The 17,705-nt window shown below is 36.1% G+C and overlaps 1 protein-coding gene across 10 annotated transcripts in view; it reads right to left on the bottom strand.

Annotated features, from left to right (window-relative positions):
- LOC109052413 (rap guanine nucleotide exchange factor 6-like) overlaps positions 1–17,705 on the bottom strand; it is an 80,698-nt gene that overhangs the window by 18,736 nt on the left and 44,257 nt on the right. For 6 of the 10 annotated variants that reach the window (XM_042711291.1, XM_042711299.1, XM_042711294.1 and 3 more), the window contains 11 exons: positions 15,675–15,803; positions 13,597–13,774; positions 12,335–12,471; positions 10,515–10,673; positions 8,877–9,029; positions 6,738–6,902; positions 6,527–6,634; positions 5,628–5,831; positions 5,430–5,538; positions 3,895–4,138; positions 2,509–2,520 (listed from right to left, as the gene is read on the bottom strand). In XM_042711291.1, coding sequence (XP_042567225.1) covers positions 2,509–2,520; positions 3,895–4,138; positions 5,430–5,538; positions 5,628–5,831; positions 6,527–6,634; positions 6,738–6,902; positions 8,877–9,029; positions 10,515–10,673; positions 12,335–12,471; positions 13,597–13,774; positions 15,675–15,803 — 1,598 coding nt within the window. The remainder of the gene's footprint in view (positions 1–2,508; positions 2,521–3,894; positions 4,139–5,429; positions 5,539–5,627; positions 5,832–6,526; positions 6,635–6,737; positions 6,903–8,876; positions 9,030–10,514; positions 10,674–12,334; positions 12,472–13,596; positions 13,775–15,674; positions 15,804–17,705) is intronic. The other 4 variants (XM_042711292.1, XM_042711296.1, XM_042711295.1 and 1 more) reach the window with 1 other exon arrangement.

Below are 17,705 nucleotides of genomic sequence, written 5' to 3'. Positions count from 1 at the left end.
AATTATGATTTTGTCAATTATGAGATAAAAGTTAAAATTCTGAGATAAAAAGACAATGATATAAGTCAGTTCGACTTTTTGTGTCATATGGCTCTATATTAGACTAGCTGCAGTGTTAATTTTGTGTGAAAAGATTGTATTTGTTTAATGACGTATTGTATTGTATTTGTGACTTTATGAATGCAAGACTTTTTTGCTCTGATTTAAGACCTTTTTAGGCCTTCATTTGTGGAAGGGTGAATTGAGACTTAAGACTTTTTTAAGACCCACAGATACCCTGCATATGGACATTTAGGCCGTTTTCACACTTGATTGACGGAATGGGATGAAGCCAGACCAAATGTAGATTGGCTAAAACAATAACTAGACAGCTATTCAGCAAATGATTAACATCATCCAGTAACCCTTAAGTGACGTCAAAGGAAAAACTAAAGACGCTTTAGAGAAAGCATCACTGATGAATTAAGAGAGGAAATAGAGGTAGTTCTGATTTGCTGTTGACACGCATTCATCTGCTGCAGACGTATTATAATGGATGCGGAGAATGCGAGCTGCTGGTCGGCGGACGTGAGTGATGATTGATGGTATGTACAAACTGAACTGTGATGCTGGAAGCTTCAGTGTGAAAGCGCTCTAAACAGACACGAACACAAACACAGAATGAACACACACAATCCATGAATGAGACATGAGGCTTAGATGAGCAAACACAGCAGAAGAAGGGCGAGAACAGTTGACGTCTCAGACGAGAGGAAACAGCGCTGTCTCATGTGTAAACTCTGTGCCAATCAGACACTGACCTTTACACAGACAGCCTGATTAACATGCTGCTGTCTTGCTCTCAGAGCAGAGAGTAAAGTCAGATCTGCTCTGAGAGGACAACACTGCCTCTCCATCCATCCATCACTCGACTCCATGACATCATCATCAACACATCTGATACTGCAGGAAACATCAATACAAGTACACAAAGAACGCCTGAAACCGCTGTAGATACAAAGTGCATCACTTCAGATACACATGTATGCAAGCTCATTCCCACCAAAAGAAAAAAATGCTTTAGTAAATCACAATCATGAGATAAGCATAATTATGAGAAATTGACATAGTAAGACAAAATTATGAAAAGTAAAAAGATAAGTAAAATAACTAAATTGAAATACTATATCTTAATTATGAAAAAAATAAAACATTATGAGATAAAAACTAAATTTTGTCATTTAAAGTCAATTATGAGATAAGTCAAGTTATGACGTTAAAAACAAGATTAAAACATGAGATAAACTGACATACTAAGTCAAAATTATGAGATAAAAAGTCAAAAGATAAGTCTAAAATGAAATAATGTATCTTAATTATGAGATAAAAATACAAATATGAGATAAAACAAAGTTTTGTCGTTTTAAGTCAATTATGAGAAGTCAAGTTATGACATACTGTCATAATTATAAGATAAAAATATTAATGAGATAAATTGATATACTAAGTCAAAGTTGCGAGAGAAAAAGTCGAAACTGACATACTATAATTATAGGATAAAATTTTTTTTTTACATTTTAAGTCTGAGATATGTCAAGTTGGAGTCATAATTATGAGATAAAGTCTGAAATAAAAAGAGATAAAAAGTAATGAGATAAAAGTCAAAATTACGATACTGTCGTAATTGTATGAACAATTTCTGAGATAAAAAGAAAATTTTGTCATTCTAAGTCATAATTATGAGACAAAAGTCATAATGACATGAGACAATTAAACTTTTCTTGTAAAATTAAGGTTCAAATTCAAGTTATTTAAGCACTTTCAGCACCTTGTACAAAACGTTTCAATTTTTATGATTGAAAAATTTAGGTTTTTTTTGTGGCAGAAATGGACTTCTATACACATGCGTAGCACACCTACACCCACACACGGATGGAGATTTATCCGACTCTGAATGAGACCTACAGAAAGTGTGTGGAGTCACATATTGACTAAAGCTGTGCTTGATGATGAAGAAAGCGCTTGTATCATGTCGTGCCTGGTTAGGTGTTGTCTTTCATTGGTCAACATATTTTCCTTATGTAAATAACAGTGCAGTGTCACAGTTCCTGTGTGGAAGTCATTTTTTTCACTTCCTGTTTCTGTAAAATCGCAAATGCTGTTTGTCACAGGACATGGCAGTGCACAATAGTGTAATACTGTAGTATTATTCTGTGTGTAGTATGTAATCCCAACTGTTTATTTAACGTCATGCTGTGATTGGCTGTTGGAAATGTTGTGCCTGGTTAGGATGTGATGCAACTCTTAGTGAACACAGAAAAAGTTAAATGTGTTGTGAACATGCACAAGGATGCTACTGTAAGTCCACTGTAAACACAATAATACGCTTGATATGAGGATGAAACAACATGAAACACAATGTTCACGGAAATTATCTCTTCTGGCAGAGGTTGTGCTGCACTACTCCCAACATTATGACTTTATGACTATTTCATAAGAGAGAGAGAGAGTTAAGCAGGTGTCTCTTACCCAAACAGTCCCCTGTGCAGTGAAGCAGTCATAAAAACAGAAAACACGTGATGTCAACCAGTACAAGCATCAAGCACCTAAATTAACCTCAAACACGAGTCTGTGAAGTTCTCAAACACACACTCACACACACCTAGGGGCTCACTTTACCCCAGCATCCAAAAATAAAACACACACTGTGCATGAACGACATGATGGATGTTTTAGGACATTTAGATTGTCTGCATTGTGACACTGTACCATGTCCTAACTAGACACGACATGCGATAAAAGGTCTTTTCAGGATTTTTGCAGGTTTTATAACACTTGCACTCTCTATTCTATTTTTATTCTCTGTATTTTCTAAAAAAAAAAAAAAAAAAACCTTCACCCTCTAACACTAGTGTTCGCTTTTCTTTTTCTATTCTATCTACTTGTTTTCTTTTTATTTATTAAAAAATTATAACTTGACCCTCTAACTGTAGCTCTCTCTATTCTATTTATTTTCTATCTACTTTTCATTCTTTTTATTATTATTTAAAAAAAAAAAACTTGCTGCGTGCACTGCGTTAGATTAACCGGGACTTGTCACAGCACTTATATATTGTTGCTCTTCTACTGTTTTCTTATTTGTAAGATTTCTTTTTTGATAAAAGCATGTGCTAAAATATTTGAAGTAAATGTAATGTAAATGTGTATTCTTAAAAAGTTTTAGTTATTATTATTTGCATTGCTTTAAATGCATGAAAATGACAATGGATTTACCCCAGATCTTGGAAATGAAAGAAAACATGAACTTTCAAACTATGAACAAACGTGTTCTTCATGATTAGGATTGTATGTATTTCGAGATTGTATCTATTTTGATATTAATGGTTTGATTTGATTATTTAATGACATTTGCAGTCCATGCAATAATAAAACAACGAAATCATACAAGGGTGTCCAATTCTGCTCCTGAAAAGTTCAGCTTAATCACACCTGACTGAAGGTTTCTAAATAAAGTACAACATCTTTACAGCAGTGAAGAATGTGCTTCAACTCTTGATAGTCTTAAAACATTGATTTACTTTATGCAGAATGATTGTGGGATGAAATAGGAGTAAAACATGTTTTTATGAGCTCCTGACCAGTGCATCTGCATCCTCCATCCTCTGTTCATTCATAAAGACACCAAACTGATGGATGGAGGTGTGTTTATACCCTGTGAGAGCGTGAGAATGTCATACAGTGAAACGTCTCTAGAGACACTAAGCGCAGTAGCTCATGTTCTCTGTGTGATGGCCGACAGACACCAGTCGTGATACTGATGGAGGAACGTGGAGATAAGCAGTGAAAGGAGACTCATGAGAGGACATAAACTCAACTAGAGTCTCAACCATCATCCACACAAGAACATGTCTTTACCTGAAGGGTTTCGGAGGCAGGATGCTGAATCTGGTCTTCTCCAACATCTTACGGATCTTGTTGCGTCCTCCAGACACCGTGTTGGCCTTCATCTTCTTGCGGCTCTTGCTGTCCGAGGGGAACTCCAAGTCACCGGGCAGATCCGGGATGGAGAAGCGGTTGCTCTTCCTCTCCTGAATCTTAGGGATGTGAGGACCGCCGTTCTTCTTCTCGTTCCTCACGCGGCTTTGAAGCTCTTTGAAAACTGCAACAAAGTCAAAATCAAGTCAAATGGATCTGCTTTTCACAATACACATGGTTTCATAGCTGCTTTACAGAAAATTGCACTGTTATGTCTATAATGGCTTAGTGCTTTAACTGAGCGAGTTTTAGTACAATATGATACGAGTGATCTGCCAGGTTTATATCTAGCTGTATTGTATTTATAATGTTGTCTAGTTCTGCAGTGATTCGGACACATGTTTGAATGATCAAAAACAATCAAGAGATTTAAATGTGGGTTGGTTTTGTTCTATTAAAGCACCCCTATTATACTTTTTCGGATGTCACCTTTAGGATTTTTACCTTTCTGTCTGTGAATGTAAAAATTCTGCATTGTTTCAAAGAGTTATTGTCTCTCAAAATAAATAAATTCTGAATTCAGAACTGCCTGAAACGAGTCATCAATGACTGTCTCATCGTCATGTCTAGAAGACGCTGTTTTCTGTGCTGCTAAAGCAAAAACACTTTGCAGGACGAAGGATGAGGATGTGAAGAGTCAGTGGTTTAAATTCATTTTGACAGAAAGTGTGAGAACAGAAGGGATGCGGCAATGTATATCATGAGAACTTGATGCATGTAAACCTATTGTAGGAGACATCAAAAACAAAATCTGGAACCATTAAAATATCGTAATGGGGTACTTTAATTGATTTAAATGTTGGTCGGTTTGGTCTAAGCTAGAGTAAGTGATTAATAAAAGTATTGATGAAAATATGATTTAAAAAGGCAGATGTTACAGTCAGGGGTGTCTCCATGCATATGCATGCTAACAGCTGTTGTTTCCATCTACAGATGTTATTAGAATTTTGAAATATTTTGATAAATGATTTATTTGGTAAGAAAACATACTCTTAAACTACAATGGAATCACATTTACTGAATAAATCACAAGATGTACAACATCTGAGAGGGTGCATCAAACGATGCCGTAGAGAAATGTCATTAAAACCCTCATTTATTCCATTTTAAACAACAGCACTTCCAACTTCCATTTGAAGAGTTTGATCTTTTGGACACACGTGGTGGAAACGCTGCTTTATTTGCAAAATATTTTTTTGTGGTGCTCCAGATTTTTGTTTTGTTTTTTGCATTAAATTAAATTAGCAGCTCAGATGGAAAAGGCTTCCTCAAAATGACTAAAAGAATCCTCATTATCCCAAGTTCAAGAAGCTGCGTCACAGCTGAGGAAACTACTTCAACACCCGTTAGCCAATCAGAATGAAGCATTCCACAGTACTGTGATATAAGAACGATCTGTATGTTCTGTGACATACCGAAGATGTTGGTCTTCACAGTAAGAGAGAGGTGCGTGTTGTTCTTCAGGATATCCATGGCTTTGGAGTACGAGATGTTCTCAAAGTTCTGCCCATTGATCTCCATGATCTGAGGACAGACGAGACACAATGTGTTCATGCTGAAATACTGATATGGTAAATGTTGCTCGGTGCAGAGCGCGTTCCTGTAATCTGTACCTGATCTCCACGCTTGAGCCCTGCTTCTGCCGCTTTACTGGCCTCCTCCACAGTCTCCACAAAGATGCCGAAGCAGCGCTCACTGCCGCCCTGAACCGTGAAGAACAGCGGAGACTCTCTAGACGGCTTCTGCAGGGTGATCTGACGACACTTGGCTTTAGCAGCACACGCGATGTTCAGCAGACGCAGATGACCCTTCATTTTCTGAGACACAAATTAATGAAACACATATTTAAGAAATATATTCCCCTCTATTTCTTTATTTAATTCATTATACTGTTAATATATTCATAATTTGTAAATATTCATTCTTTAGGTTTATTATTATGTTGTGCACTGGAAGCTTTATTACCAAGAAAGATTCCTTGGCAATAAAGCTCTTTCAGATGAACTGAGGTCAGTATGATGTGTTTGATTCTGTAAATGACTATAACTATAACTATACTCTGTCAGTGCTGTTCCTTTAGCTGTTCTGTTCTTTTTATTGTTTTAAGTTTAATTTCCATCATGTTTCAAGATTTTATTAATTCCCAGTAGGGATGCATATATTGAATTTTGCCGATATCCAATATTTTTCAACTCATTTTAGCCGATACCGATATATTTCCTTTAGTTTGGAAACAACACCAAGTTATTTTTTAATTTTGGTTAGTTTTGAGCAAAAACGTACTTGTTAAAGCTAAATAAACAATAATAAAGTTATTTTTATCATGAGAGTACATTGAACATTGGCTTTGAAAATAACTAATAAAAATCACTTCGTTTTATTTATTTATATTTATTTTCAGACAGATGCAGTGGTTATTATATTATATTATATTATATTAACATATATTATATATGTTATTTCAATCAGTCGTATCATTTGCACAGGACATTAGCCTGATGTCGACACTCACCGAGGAGTCCAGCAACTTCTCAAAGTCCTCCAGGAACTGAGTCATTACCGGATCGCCTTCAAAGTCGTTAAAATGATTGTTTACCCACAACAACACGATTCTCGTCACCTGCGAGATCCCAAAATATGTCAACACATGCAATCCATTATTTACCACTAAAACAACACTGTAAGAAACAGAAAGACCGATGCACACACACACACACACTGACCGTGTCTCTGAGACTGTCCACTTTGAACCATTCCAGAAGTTTCTTGCCCACTTGCATGGGGCTGGACAGGAAGGTGCGGTACGTCAGGAGGAAGTCCTCAATGTACGTGGGGTCCACCACTGACGGCTCCTCCACCAGGTGCATGATCAGACGCTCAGGAGTGCCCTGATACAAACAACACAAGAGCACATGATACAGAGCATGCATGCAGATAGGAACCTGCAGACAGGGTGGTTTTTATGCGGTTGCTATCACAGCACATCAGACGTCATCATCAGGAATCTCGTGAGCAGAGCTGGGTAGATTACTTACTAATTGTAGTCTGTTACAGCTTACATGGCTAAAATTAGGTTACTCATTTTAGGTGAAGTATTCGGACTACTTTTTATCTAACTTGTTTTAAACTTACTATTAAATGTAACATATTGACATAAAAAACAAAGAGGAAGAAAATAAATTGCATTTTTTTATATCAACATCATAAAATGCATTAAATATTACATTAGACCGGGGTTTCCCAAACTGGGGTTAATGTAAAAACTGCAGTGGGTTTGAGAGTTGATAAAAAATTAATTAATTAAATAATTGTATGTAAGATGAAAATATTTTTAAACACTTGAACACTAATATTATGTTTGTTTACCTGCATTGTAATATTTTTAGTGGGTTTGAGAGTTTGTTAAATTATTGGAATATTAACTTCCTCAGAGATATTTCAAGTATTTATTTTATTTTAAGGGGTTTGACTGACAAAAATGTTTGGGAATCCCTGCATTGCATGAACAAACATTAATAAATAAGAAAACATCAGTGACATTTCATGCCCAAAGTCTTCCAGGTCTGAAATATTTTTGTCCTGCAGAATCAGCTCTTCCTGAAGGCCTCTGGATATGATGACATCATTGTGTTTCACAGCTACATCACCAGTGTTTAGTAACTTACGCACAATTATTTGTTTCAATTATTGGTTTGCAATTTTATTCACATGACATTTGTGAATACAGTTCAAGCTAAATGGTATGACACAGTAGGATTTTTAGAAAAGAAAATGAAATATACTCTAATTACGGAATCTGATTACGTAATCCAGATTGCATGTGATCAGTTACTACCCAGCACTGCTCATGACTGATGCAGACATCACAAAGAGCGGCCGTTCTCCAGAGGATCAGAAACTGAACCTGACCCTGACCGCCTCTGCTCTGAGAGCTCTGCCCCCACAGATCCGACAGATGACGGGAAGCACTGTTTCAACACTCGGGGTAGAAGACAGTTAAACTCACGCAGAAACCCAAGCCACCACAGGTCAATAGGGTAACATTTAAAAATAAACAGATTTCCCCATACTTCCCCAGCTGATTAATCACAGCAGATTAAGACATTACAAGTTTTCCGAAATGTCATGCTTAAATATGTAAATGAGACTTTATCAAATTAAATATGCACTCCTTTGCATACATTTCCAGAAATCTGACCACTGATAAAAAGACGGGTTCTTGTTTGATTTTGTTTGTTTTTGTTGGTTTTTTTTGTTTTTTTTTGTATTTGTTTTTTTTGTTTTTTTGTTTTTAACACTCCATAAATCAGAAAAAATAAATAAATCCTCACCATGTTTTCAGGAATAAAATATGATATAAATCAGGTGAATGATATATGAACAAACCTCTCTATATAAACCTTCAGAATAGAGATAGGAATAAACTGTAAAGTTTGGTGTATGTAATTGCTGCTGAAGTGGAAAAAAAGCTCATGGCCTTTAAAGACATATATTGAAAGTAAAATCTACAAATGCAAATAGATAAAGTGTAAAATGTTTATTTTGGATGTTTTGTTTGCACTAGTCTGAAAGATGAAAAATCTCTAAATTGACAAGTGCATGAAAAAAACAACAACAAAAAAAACAATGGTTTTGCCTGTAGAGTCTTTCCTTAAGTCATGTTTTAAACCTTGGTCTGATGAGATCTTTACCAAGGCTTTACTTTGGGTTAGTGTCTCAATGTGATGCTTGTTTCTCAAAACCGATCATCGTTTGTTATTTTTGCAACATCCTTTTGACCAGCTTTAAACTGACCGTACTAATGGTACAACAGCAGCCCAAAGCAATGATCGATTCTAGAAACTACACTGACTCTTTCTCACCTTAATGACGATGTGGCCCTTCCTGGTGCCGCTGCGGTCCAGCTCTCGGTGCTCCTTTACCATGACGATCTCGCCCTCCTCCTCCTCCTTGTGTGTGTTCTGCTCCACATGGTTGAGGATGCGGCAGTAGTCCTCTTGTGCGATGCACACAAACTGGTCCACAACAACATGAGGAAGAGCAATGAATTGATAGTAGAGCAGGAGGTTAGTCTGCACCACACACGGATGCTCATAGCACCAACTCATGAGTGGAGCGCGCTCGGTGCAACGTGTCTAAGAGGATGTATGTGATCAACAGACTCACGGCATAAGAGGAAGTTGAGGTGGAGTCTTTATTTAGGGAATCAGCAGTGCTGCTATATCAGGAGGCTTTTGCATTTGGACCCTGACCACAGCACTGTGTGATATGTCAGTGATAACACTGCTCACTCATAACTCTGATTGAACTGAATGAAGTGTGAGTATGTAGACATTAACAGGACATGAACTTTCATGTAATGAATGCGTGATTAGAAAAAAAAAAAAAAAAAAAACATTACATTTATGCTTTTAGCAGATGCTTTTATCCAAAGTGACTTGCATTGCATTCAAGTTAAATATTTTTTTTATTGGTTCATGCATTATACCCTGGGAATTGAACCCATGACCTCGTTAATTATTTAACTTTCAGTCAGTTCCTTATACAAAGCTATTAAATGTTTTCAGAAGATTTTTGTGATAAAGCATGCAGCTTCTTCAATCATACAGGTTTGCATCAACTTGAGGGTTAGTACTTCCGCACACCATTGATGTCAACAAGAAAGACGTGTCAGGAGGATGTAGAAGGAAACGGTGAGGGTTTGTGAAACTGACACTCCGTGAGAAAGTTTTAACCTGTGCGTTGTGATGCAGACATCTGTTGACCAATGAGAAGTTCACACAGGTGGTTTGTGCTGCACATTAAAGGGATAGTTCACCCAAAAATGAACATTCGATCATCATTTACTCACCTTCACGCTGTTCCAAATGTCAAAGTTGTTTGGACATCAGTGACTTTCAAAATATCCTCCCTCCTTTTGTATTTTTATGTCATAATTGACATTTTATAACATAATTTAAACTTTTTATTTCATAATTATAGCTATATGTTAGTTCCGACTTTGTCATAATTTAGTTTTTTTTTTTTTTTTTATCTCATAATTGTTATTTTTTATCTCATAATTATAACATAATATGTCATAATTTTGGCTTTATCTCATAATTACAATTTAATATATTATAATTATGTCTTTCTATCTCATAAATAATACACAGAATTTCATCATTTTGACTTTATCTTATAATTATGACACAGTACAACCATTTTGAATGTATCTAATAATTATGAGATATTATATCTCATAGTACATTCATATAATTTAGCATAATTAATGTGTCTAAGTATGACTTAGGAAGTCCAAATCTTGTCTTAATCTCATAATTTTTATCTTTATAATTATGACACAGTATGTGATAATTTCAAATGTATCTCATAAATATGACTTTGTATCTCATAATTCTGACTCACTTCATAATGACTATTTTATCTAATAATTCTTATTTCCCAAAGCATGATATTTTTCTTAGGTGGCAGAACTGGGCTTGCATGCATGCTCTCACCTGGCAGTCATCTCCTTTAGTGCACACATCCCCGTTCATGAACTGTCTGTCCAGAGACGGCGAGATTCCGAAGCTGTTGCCCATGCACAGGATCTCTGTTCGTCCGTCTCCGTAGCTGATCTCTACAGCACCATTCAGGATCACGTACCACAGGTCCAGCTGCAAACACAACAGTGCACTATGATCACACGGCAGACGTCAAATGAGCTTTATGCATGTCAGATCAGGTATTGTGGAGAAGAACAACTGAGATGGCATTCCACGGATCAAATTAATGTCAATATAGATGATAGCTCCAGACATTTTTACTGGATATGGATTAATCTAACATTAGAAATAAATGCTACAACAGCCAGTCAGTGCATGCGTCTAACAATTCTGCATATTCTGTGTGTTTCTGTGGGAATGAATGGCACGGTTTCATCTGATACACAAACTCAAACCCATGCAACGCTCACAGCGATTTCAGCATCTGCGTCTCAATATATGAGGATATGAGCACGTGAACTTCATCTCCAGAGCTTTACTCCACTTCATCTGAGAAAAACTACCATCGAATACACAGTGAAACTAAAAGAAAAACTGAAACACCTTTACGACAACCAATCAAAATAAAAGCCTGGTTTAACTTGAAGAAATTATGACAGAAATATATTACTATTGTATACTAAATAATAATAATAAATAATGTTGCTGATAATAAGGTATCTATTTACTCAGTTATACAGTGCTGTTGTGCAGCATCTTATTTGACAAAAAAATTAATAAAAATGCAATGCTTGTTGGAAATGAATTATGTTTTCATTTCATTACATTATAAAAGACTGATTGAATTGTTAAAGTTTTATTCATTAATTTAATTAGACCCCATTTTTATGATAAATGTGTATTAAATCATAAAGCACAGAATCCAGGAAAAAAGGAAAACAGACTTTAGTGGAAAATTACACAGATTTCATGGAGCCCTAAATTAAAATGTAGCACTGTGGAGTTTAATTGTGAACAAACAAATTATCTTAACATTCATTCGCAAGGTTTAGCAAAGATGTGGAAAACATTTCCTTTCCCATGAATTCTAAATGAGTAAATATCGATATTGTATGATATTGAAATAAATATTGTGATAATATTTTTGGTCATATCGCCTAGCCTGAAAAGTTGAAGTGGCTCCGTTAATGTAAAAATGTGTGTGTGTGAATCTGCCGAAATATCTTGACCTTTGCTCCCACTCTTTGTGTGTTTCTGTCTCCTTCTCATCCACACAGAAGCGTGTTTGTCTTGTTGACCTTCACTGTAGCCCACACACAAATAACATTTCCGCTCTTTAAACTCATTTATGACGTGCTTCAAAGTGTCTTCCTGTGGTCCGACATCTAACATAATTACTCTGTTTCATGACAGACTGCTCAACCTCAAAAAACACCACACACAATGCTCTTTAGAGGGCTGGATTGTCACCAGCAACTGCTTTTATTGTTGTCTTCATGCACCGTTTGTCCATTCTTAAAGGATTCTCTTCTTAATCACAACTATGTGTGTCAAATGTGCTGTAAAAATAAACCGACCCTGCCTTAAATAAGAGTCCATATCTCTGAATCAAGGAGTGTCAGATCATCACAGATCAATGGTTTGGCAGTTTTGGGGCTCATGACGGTGTGAGGAAGATCATAGAGCTGTCTATTTGTTTTTAAGCCAAACATTTGAGTTTGAACAAGGCTTAAATTGAATTCATAAGAGGGTGTGAATGGAATTGATTTATGGAATCTGTGTCAATACCCAGCCCTACTAGTAATAGTGATGCTGACACGGCACGTCTCTACCTCCTGTTTGTCCTGAAGAATGACGGTGCCTTCCTGTTCCACCACCTCGAACATCATGACCCGACACAGCTCCCTCCGGACGGACATCGTCATGTTAGCGAATGCCGGCAGCTGATGCATGAATTCCAGGAGCTGCTCTGTAGAGAGAAATGAGAGCGATGTTGATGAGTGTGATGTTTGCATTTCATTTAGACTAAAATAAAAACAAGAAGTGATTACTGTGTATCAAGTTAAACATTGGACTGTTTGGCATTGAGACATTTTTTTCGTGACAATTATGTGCAACACTCTCTGTCCTGATTTTCAAACACATTTTTGATTCCAGTAAACAAGAGCACTTAAACAAGGTTTCTGCAGGTTTTATAAAAATAAATTATGACTTTTTAAAGACCCTTTTAAGACTGAGTAAAGAAGGAACAAATTAGTGTTCTCTAAATGTAAATGTTTCGAGAGCAGGCAATGAGTTGAATTAATAATACTTCAAAGTATGAAAACACAACTTCCTACCGATCTCCATTACTTTTTAATATATTTTTTTTAAATTTAAAAAACCTTTAACCTTAATAGCTTATAAATAGTTTAATTAAATAAAAAGAATTATTAATAATAATAATAAATTATTTTCTAATAATATGTCTTTACTATCTCTTTTTAGCAATTTAACACATCCTTGCTGAATAAAAGTCTTAATTTATTTCTTTGAAAAAGTATCACAGTTTCCAAAAAAATATTGCAGCACAACTGTTTTCAACATTGATAATCAATCAGCATATTAGAATGATTTCTGAAGGATCATGTGACACTGAAGACTGGAGTAATGATGCTGAAAATACAGCTTTGATCACAGAAATAAATGATGTTTTAAAGTATATTAAAACAGAAAACTGTTATTTTAAATTGCAATAATATCTCACAATTTTGCAGCCTCAGTAAGCAGAAGAGACTTCTACATTTCACAGAAAATGACTTAATATCTTCATTTTGCATCTCAAGTAAATGTATCACGATTTAAGGGATGTTTAGATATTTGAATTCGAAAACAATGCAAAAATAATGAAGAAGACATTAATTTAACAGATATACATTTTTGTTTATGTATTTGCAATGGAAAACAAAGAATTTTTCAGTCTGAGACTTTCTGCTCTGATTTAAGACCTTTTTAGGCTTTAATGTGTGGAACGGTGAATTTGAACTGAATATCAACTTAAGACCTGCAGAAACCCTGTTGCCTGCTCTCTTTCCTCAACAACCAAGCGCTTTACCGATGTCGTCATCGGTCCGATCCACTGCATCCTTCTCTAGACACTCTCGCACCAGATCTCTGCCCAGAAGAGCCTCCGAGGAGCGCTCGATATCTTCATCCTCCTCCTCTTCCTCAGAGTCCACGGGGGCTTCAGGGAGGCCGGACAGATCGACGTCTCCCATCTCGCTCTCGGTGGCCTGTGGAGGAACACACAGCATTGATTGTGTCTGCTCAGTTTTAGGAAAGGAAATCACAAGGCTTGTGTCCCATTGGAATCCTGCTTTCGCTGCTATCCAGCACTTCCTTTCTCATTAATGTCAATGTAATCTCTTCTAAACCGATAGAGAAGAAGGGTTTTTTGAGAAACCTGCATGAGATTGACTGATTCAAGCTCTGGATGCAAATATCAGGTGCTTTCCTGTCATCAACATCAGTGACATTCAGAGTAAACCCCATCTCATAGCACTGTGTCTGTCATGTGTTTTTGCTTGTTGTGTTTTTTTTGTTTTTTTGGTTTTTGTTCTGTGTCTTTCTCTATCTTATTAGATTGTGTCTGTTGTGTTTAATTACTATGTGTGTTGTGTTAATGCACATGAACCAAGGTAGAGTAGTTTTTTTCCACATCTCTCATTGTTTTGTCTGACCAACAAAACATATGAACACCAGAGGGAGTCAACACACTCATATTTAATCATACGAATCATAAACCTCTTATTGACTGTGAGGATTCAGACAGATCTGATTTGTGAAGACTAATGCAATCATCTGATTTTCTTGTTGATTTCTCCAGTAATTAAACCATGACCTGCATTATGCCATTCAAAATGTATTTAAAACATATTTGCATGTAATCAGTGAATGTGCATAATGTGTCTGACATCATTCAGTATTTTCAGGTATATTTTCATTATATTTCTTATTCTCTTGTCAGTGGAAAATGTCTCGTTGTGTACCTCATGATGAAAATGCATGATGATCGTCAGGCTCTGATCTACTGATAGCTTGTCGAAGCATGTTTTTGCATTTTTTCTGGTTTCTGAATGAACACTGTGTCAATCAAATATTAACTTAATTCCACCCTTAGACTGTATTTCTTATACATGACCATCAGCACCCTGCTCATACATCACACATCAGCATTCGCCAAAACACAAACCTTTATACTTCATCAAGATTATGATTTTTAACTGATCAGAACGGTCACTAATCTATGATCATCGGTCAAAAAATATGCATAAAAGGAAAGACAGATAGCAGAGCTTTATTGAGCTGCCATTGAGACAGGAAGGACAGAAAAGGCACAGAATACTGAGAAAGTCAGAGAGGAACCAGAACTCAATAGTGTCACTTTCATACTGACTCAAAGTGACATGTTCATATACTGTAATAACACAGAACTGTTATTATACATTCATACATATATACATTTACATACAGAGAGAGAAAGACAGATTTTTTTTTTTTTTTTTTTGGCCAAAAAATATATTTTAAATATATGTTTACACAGTCAAGTTAAATTTTTGAAATAGAAAATATATTTAGTTCCAACCTTTATACACCAAAATATATTTCAAAATGTATTTCAGGGCAAAAAAGCTATCTTACAGTAGCCTACATTTAGCCTTTACTCATTATTTATTTTTATTTCTATTCAAATGTGTCTTTTTTTAATGTGTTACAGACAATAAATAAGGTTTTTCTTCATATCTGACATATGTGAATGTATTTTCTTGGATTGAAATATTTGGAGGGCGAAATATATTTTTAAACGCTTTTAAAAATATATATTAAATATATTTTCAAAAATATACAAAAAACGGTCAATAATATATTGGTATAAAGTACATTTACGTAAATATATTCTGAATTATATTTTAGCAAATATATTTTTTGGCATTTTTGTATATTTTAAATGATACATTTAAGGATATATTTGAATGTTTTTGCCATATGGGAAAGTTCTGTTTCCATGATTTAGATACTTTGAACGGTCAGTGATTGACTGATTCAATGAAAAAGCTTCACATGCTTTCAAACTTAGACTCAGAATCAGGTCTTTGAGCACTGAGTGCTCTTCGGGTGATAAAGGGGCCGCACCTGGTAGATGTCTGATAGGCTGCTGCTGCCCGAGTCACTGGCGATGCTGCATCCTGATTGGCTGGGCGGCATGTGCATCTGCTGGTGGGGGTGGTCTGTCAGGTGCATCTTGCTGAGGTCACCAGGAAGGAAGCTGTTAAGAGAAGGGAGGTGGTGAGTGTTGAATTGAGGACATCATTTATAATGCAGCTCATGAGCGACCTGTCTGCCTCTGAATGTGAGTGAAAAAACACGCCGACTACAAAAGCACACAGGACAACTTAATGACACGGACAGAAAACAACTCTAAAAGACCGTTTACAGTTACAGTTTCAAGAGGTCCGGCCTCTATGATTCCTTCCGGATAATACTGGTTTGGAATAGTTATAAATTTCCATCTGGGCAGCAGCAGTACTTTGTAAAAGAAAAAAAAAAATTCTTAAAGATGAAGATATTGGGCCCCGAGAGCCTAAGCAATGTGTTTGAGGATTTTTACTAAATAAATAAATAAAATCAAAATGTTTCATCAGTTGTGCCCAATTAGACATGAATATAATCAGATGTTTTATCACGATATATTACTATTATTTTTACATTGAGATACCCATGTGACTCAGAAAACTGTATGAGGCTCCAGGGTTTTCCTCTTGAAGTCTGAAGTTATTTTTATATTTTGCTCAAAATAAGCATCAACTAAAAACAAACTATGTACATAATAATCAAAACTTTCTCATCATGAGAAGAAAACAAAGTTAACTAGTACTTCCAAAGTTTTATTTGTCTTTCCTTGCCATCTACAAATAACCTTCCCAATTATAACATTGTTTATTATGAAATTCTCTTAACAATGCTATTAGTAGAGGGGGAAAAAAACTACTTGTCACAAACCTGGTTTATTTGAACTGTCAGAGTCATATGTATGACAAATAAAAATAATTTATGTATTTTATGTCAAAGTAATTTATGCATTTGCAGCATTCTGGTTTCCTGCAGTGTTTTAGTGAAAGTGCTTCTGCTACTGTTGTTAAAACACCCACATCATCTGAAGCTCTTTTAGTGCTTTCTTCTTCTCTGTCTGAGAAGCAACACACAGAGCGGAACAGGTTTGAATGAAATGCGTACCATAAACGAGCCTGAGCGCTTGTGGTGAGTACTGCTCTGCCCAAAAACCTTAGGATGTTTCATATTATCATCTTTTCGTACATGTCTCCATGTAAAATCATTGCATAGTTGATGAAGAGTTAAACAGAGGAGCTGTTGATGAGAGCGCTGGTGCGTCAGGCCTTTCATCCTGTGAATGAGCCGGACAGCTGTGTAAAGGGCATCTGTGATTCGTAACTCAAGCATAAGGGCAAACGAGAGGCGCTGCTAATTGCTGCAGTCGTACTGTGCTCACTCACACGAGGGTCTCTCCCCTGCGCCTCAACTAATGATGCTGGGAGATTAAATATGAATGCATGCTGCCTCCTGCCCCACATCAGTCATACTCCAGGATTCACACAGGACCAAGCACTGATGCACACTCTCATTTGGATAGAAAAGCATCGTATTCACATAAACAGTGCGTTTCAGCCCCACTGTAATACTGAAAGATACTAATACTGCAGCTAATTAGGAAGTGAAGTTTTTATGGGGAGGTTTTATGGGAGGTAACTCAGGGGCGCTGAGAGATGCTGTCCTTGTGGAAAGTCCACTGAATTATTTATGTGTGCCACCACACTCACGTCTAGACTAGACAACGTTCAGACTGACCATCATTTCACGATGGTTTAGTATTAGATTTAAAAAATGACCTTATGAAAGAAAAGTTCATATGTACATGAATCAGTGTTTCCCATGAATTACCTAAAGTCTGGCGACCCGTCACAGTTTCAGAATGATCCAAAAATATTTGTAAACTTCTCATAACAATATAATGTCTCTATCGTTGTGTTTTGTGACATCGCTCTGACAAAGCATCTGCTATGTGCTTAGTGCACTTAACAAATGGCTAAAGGCTGCACTGTTATGAAGTATACAGTCTTCACTGTGTTCATTTAATCATGAGCAGCT

Source organism: Cyprinus carpio, chromosome A21, assembly GCF_018340385.1.
Source record: "Cyprinus carpio isolate SPL01 chromosome A21, ASM1834038v1, whole genome shotgun sequence".
In the NCBI taxonomy this organism is placed as follows: Eukaryota; Metazoa; Chordata; class Actinopteri; order Cypriniformes; family Cyprinidae; genus Cyprinus; species Cyprinus carpio.
Note: the sequence above shows the minus strand (reverse complement) of the source record. Positions and strands in the feature narration are given on the sequence as shown.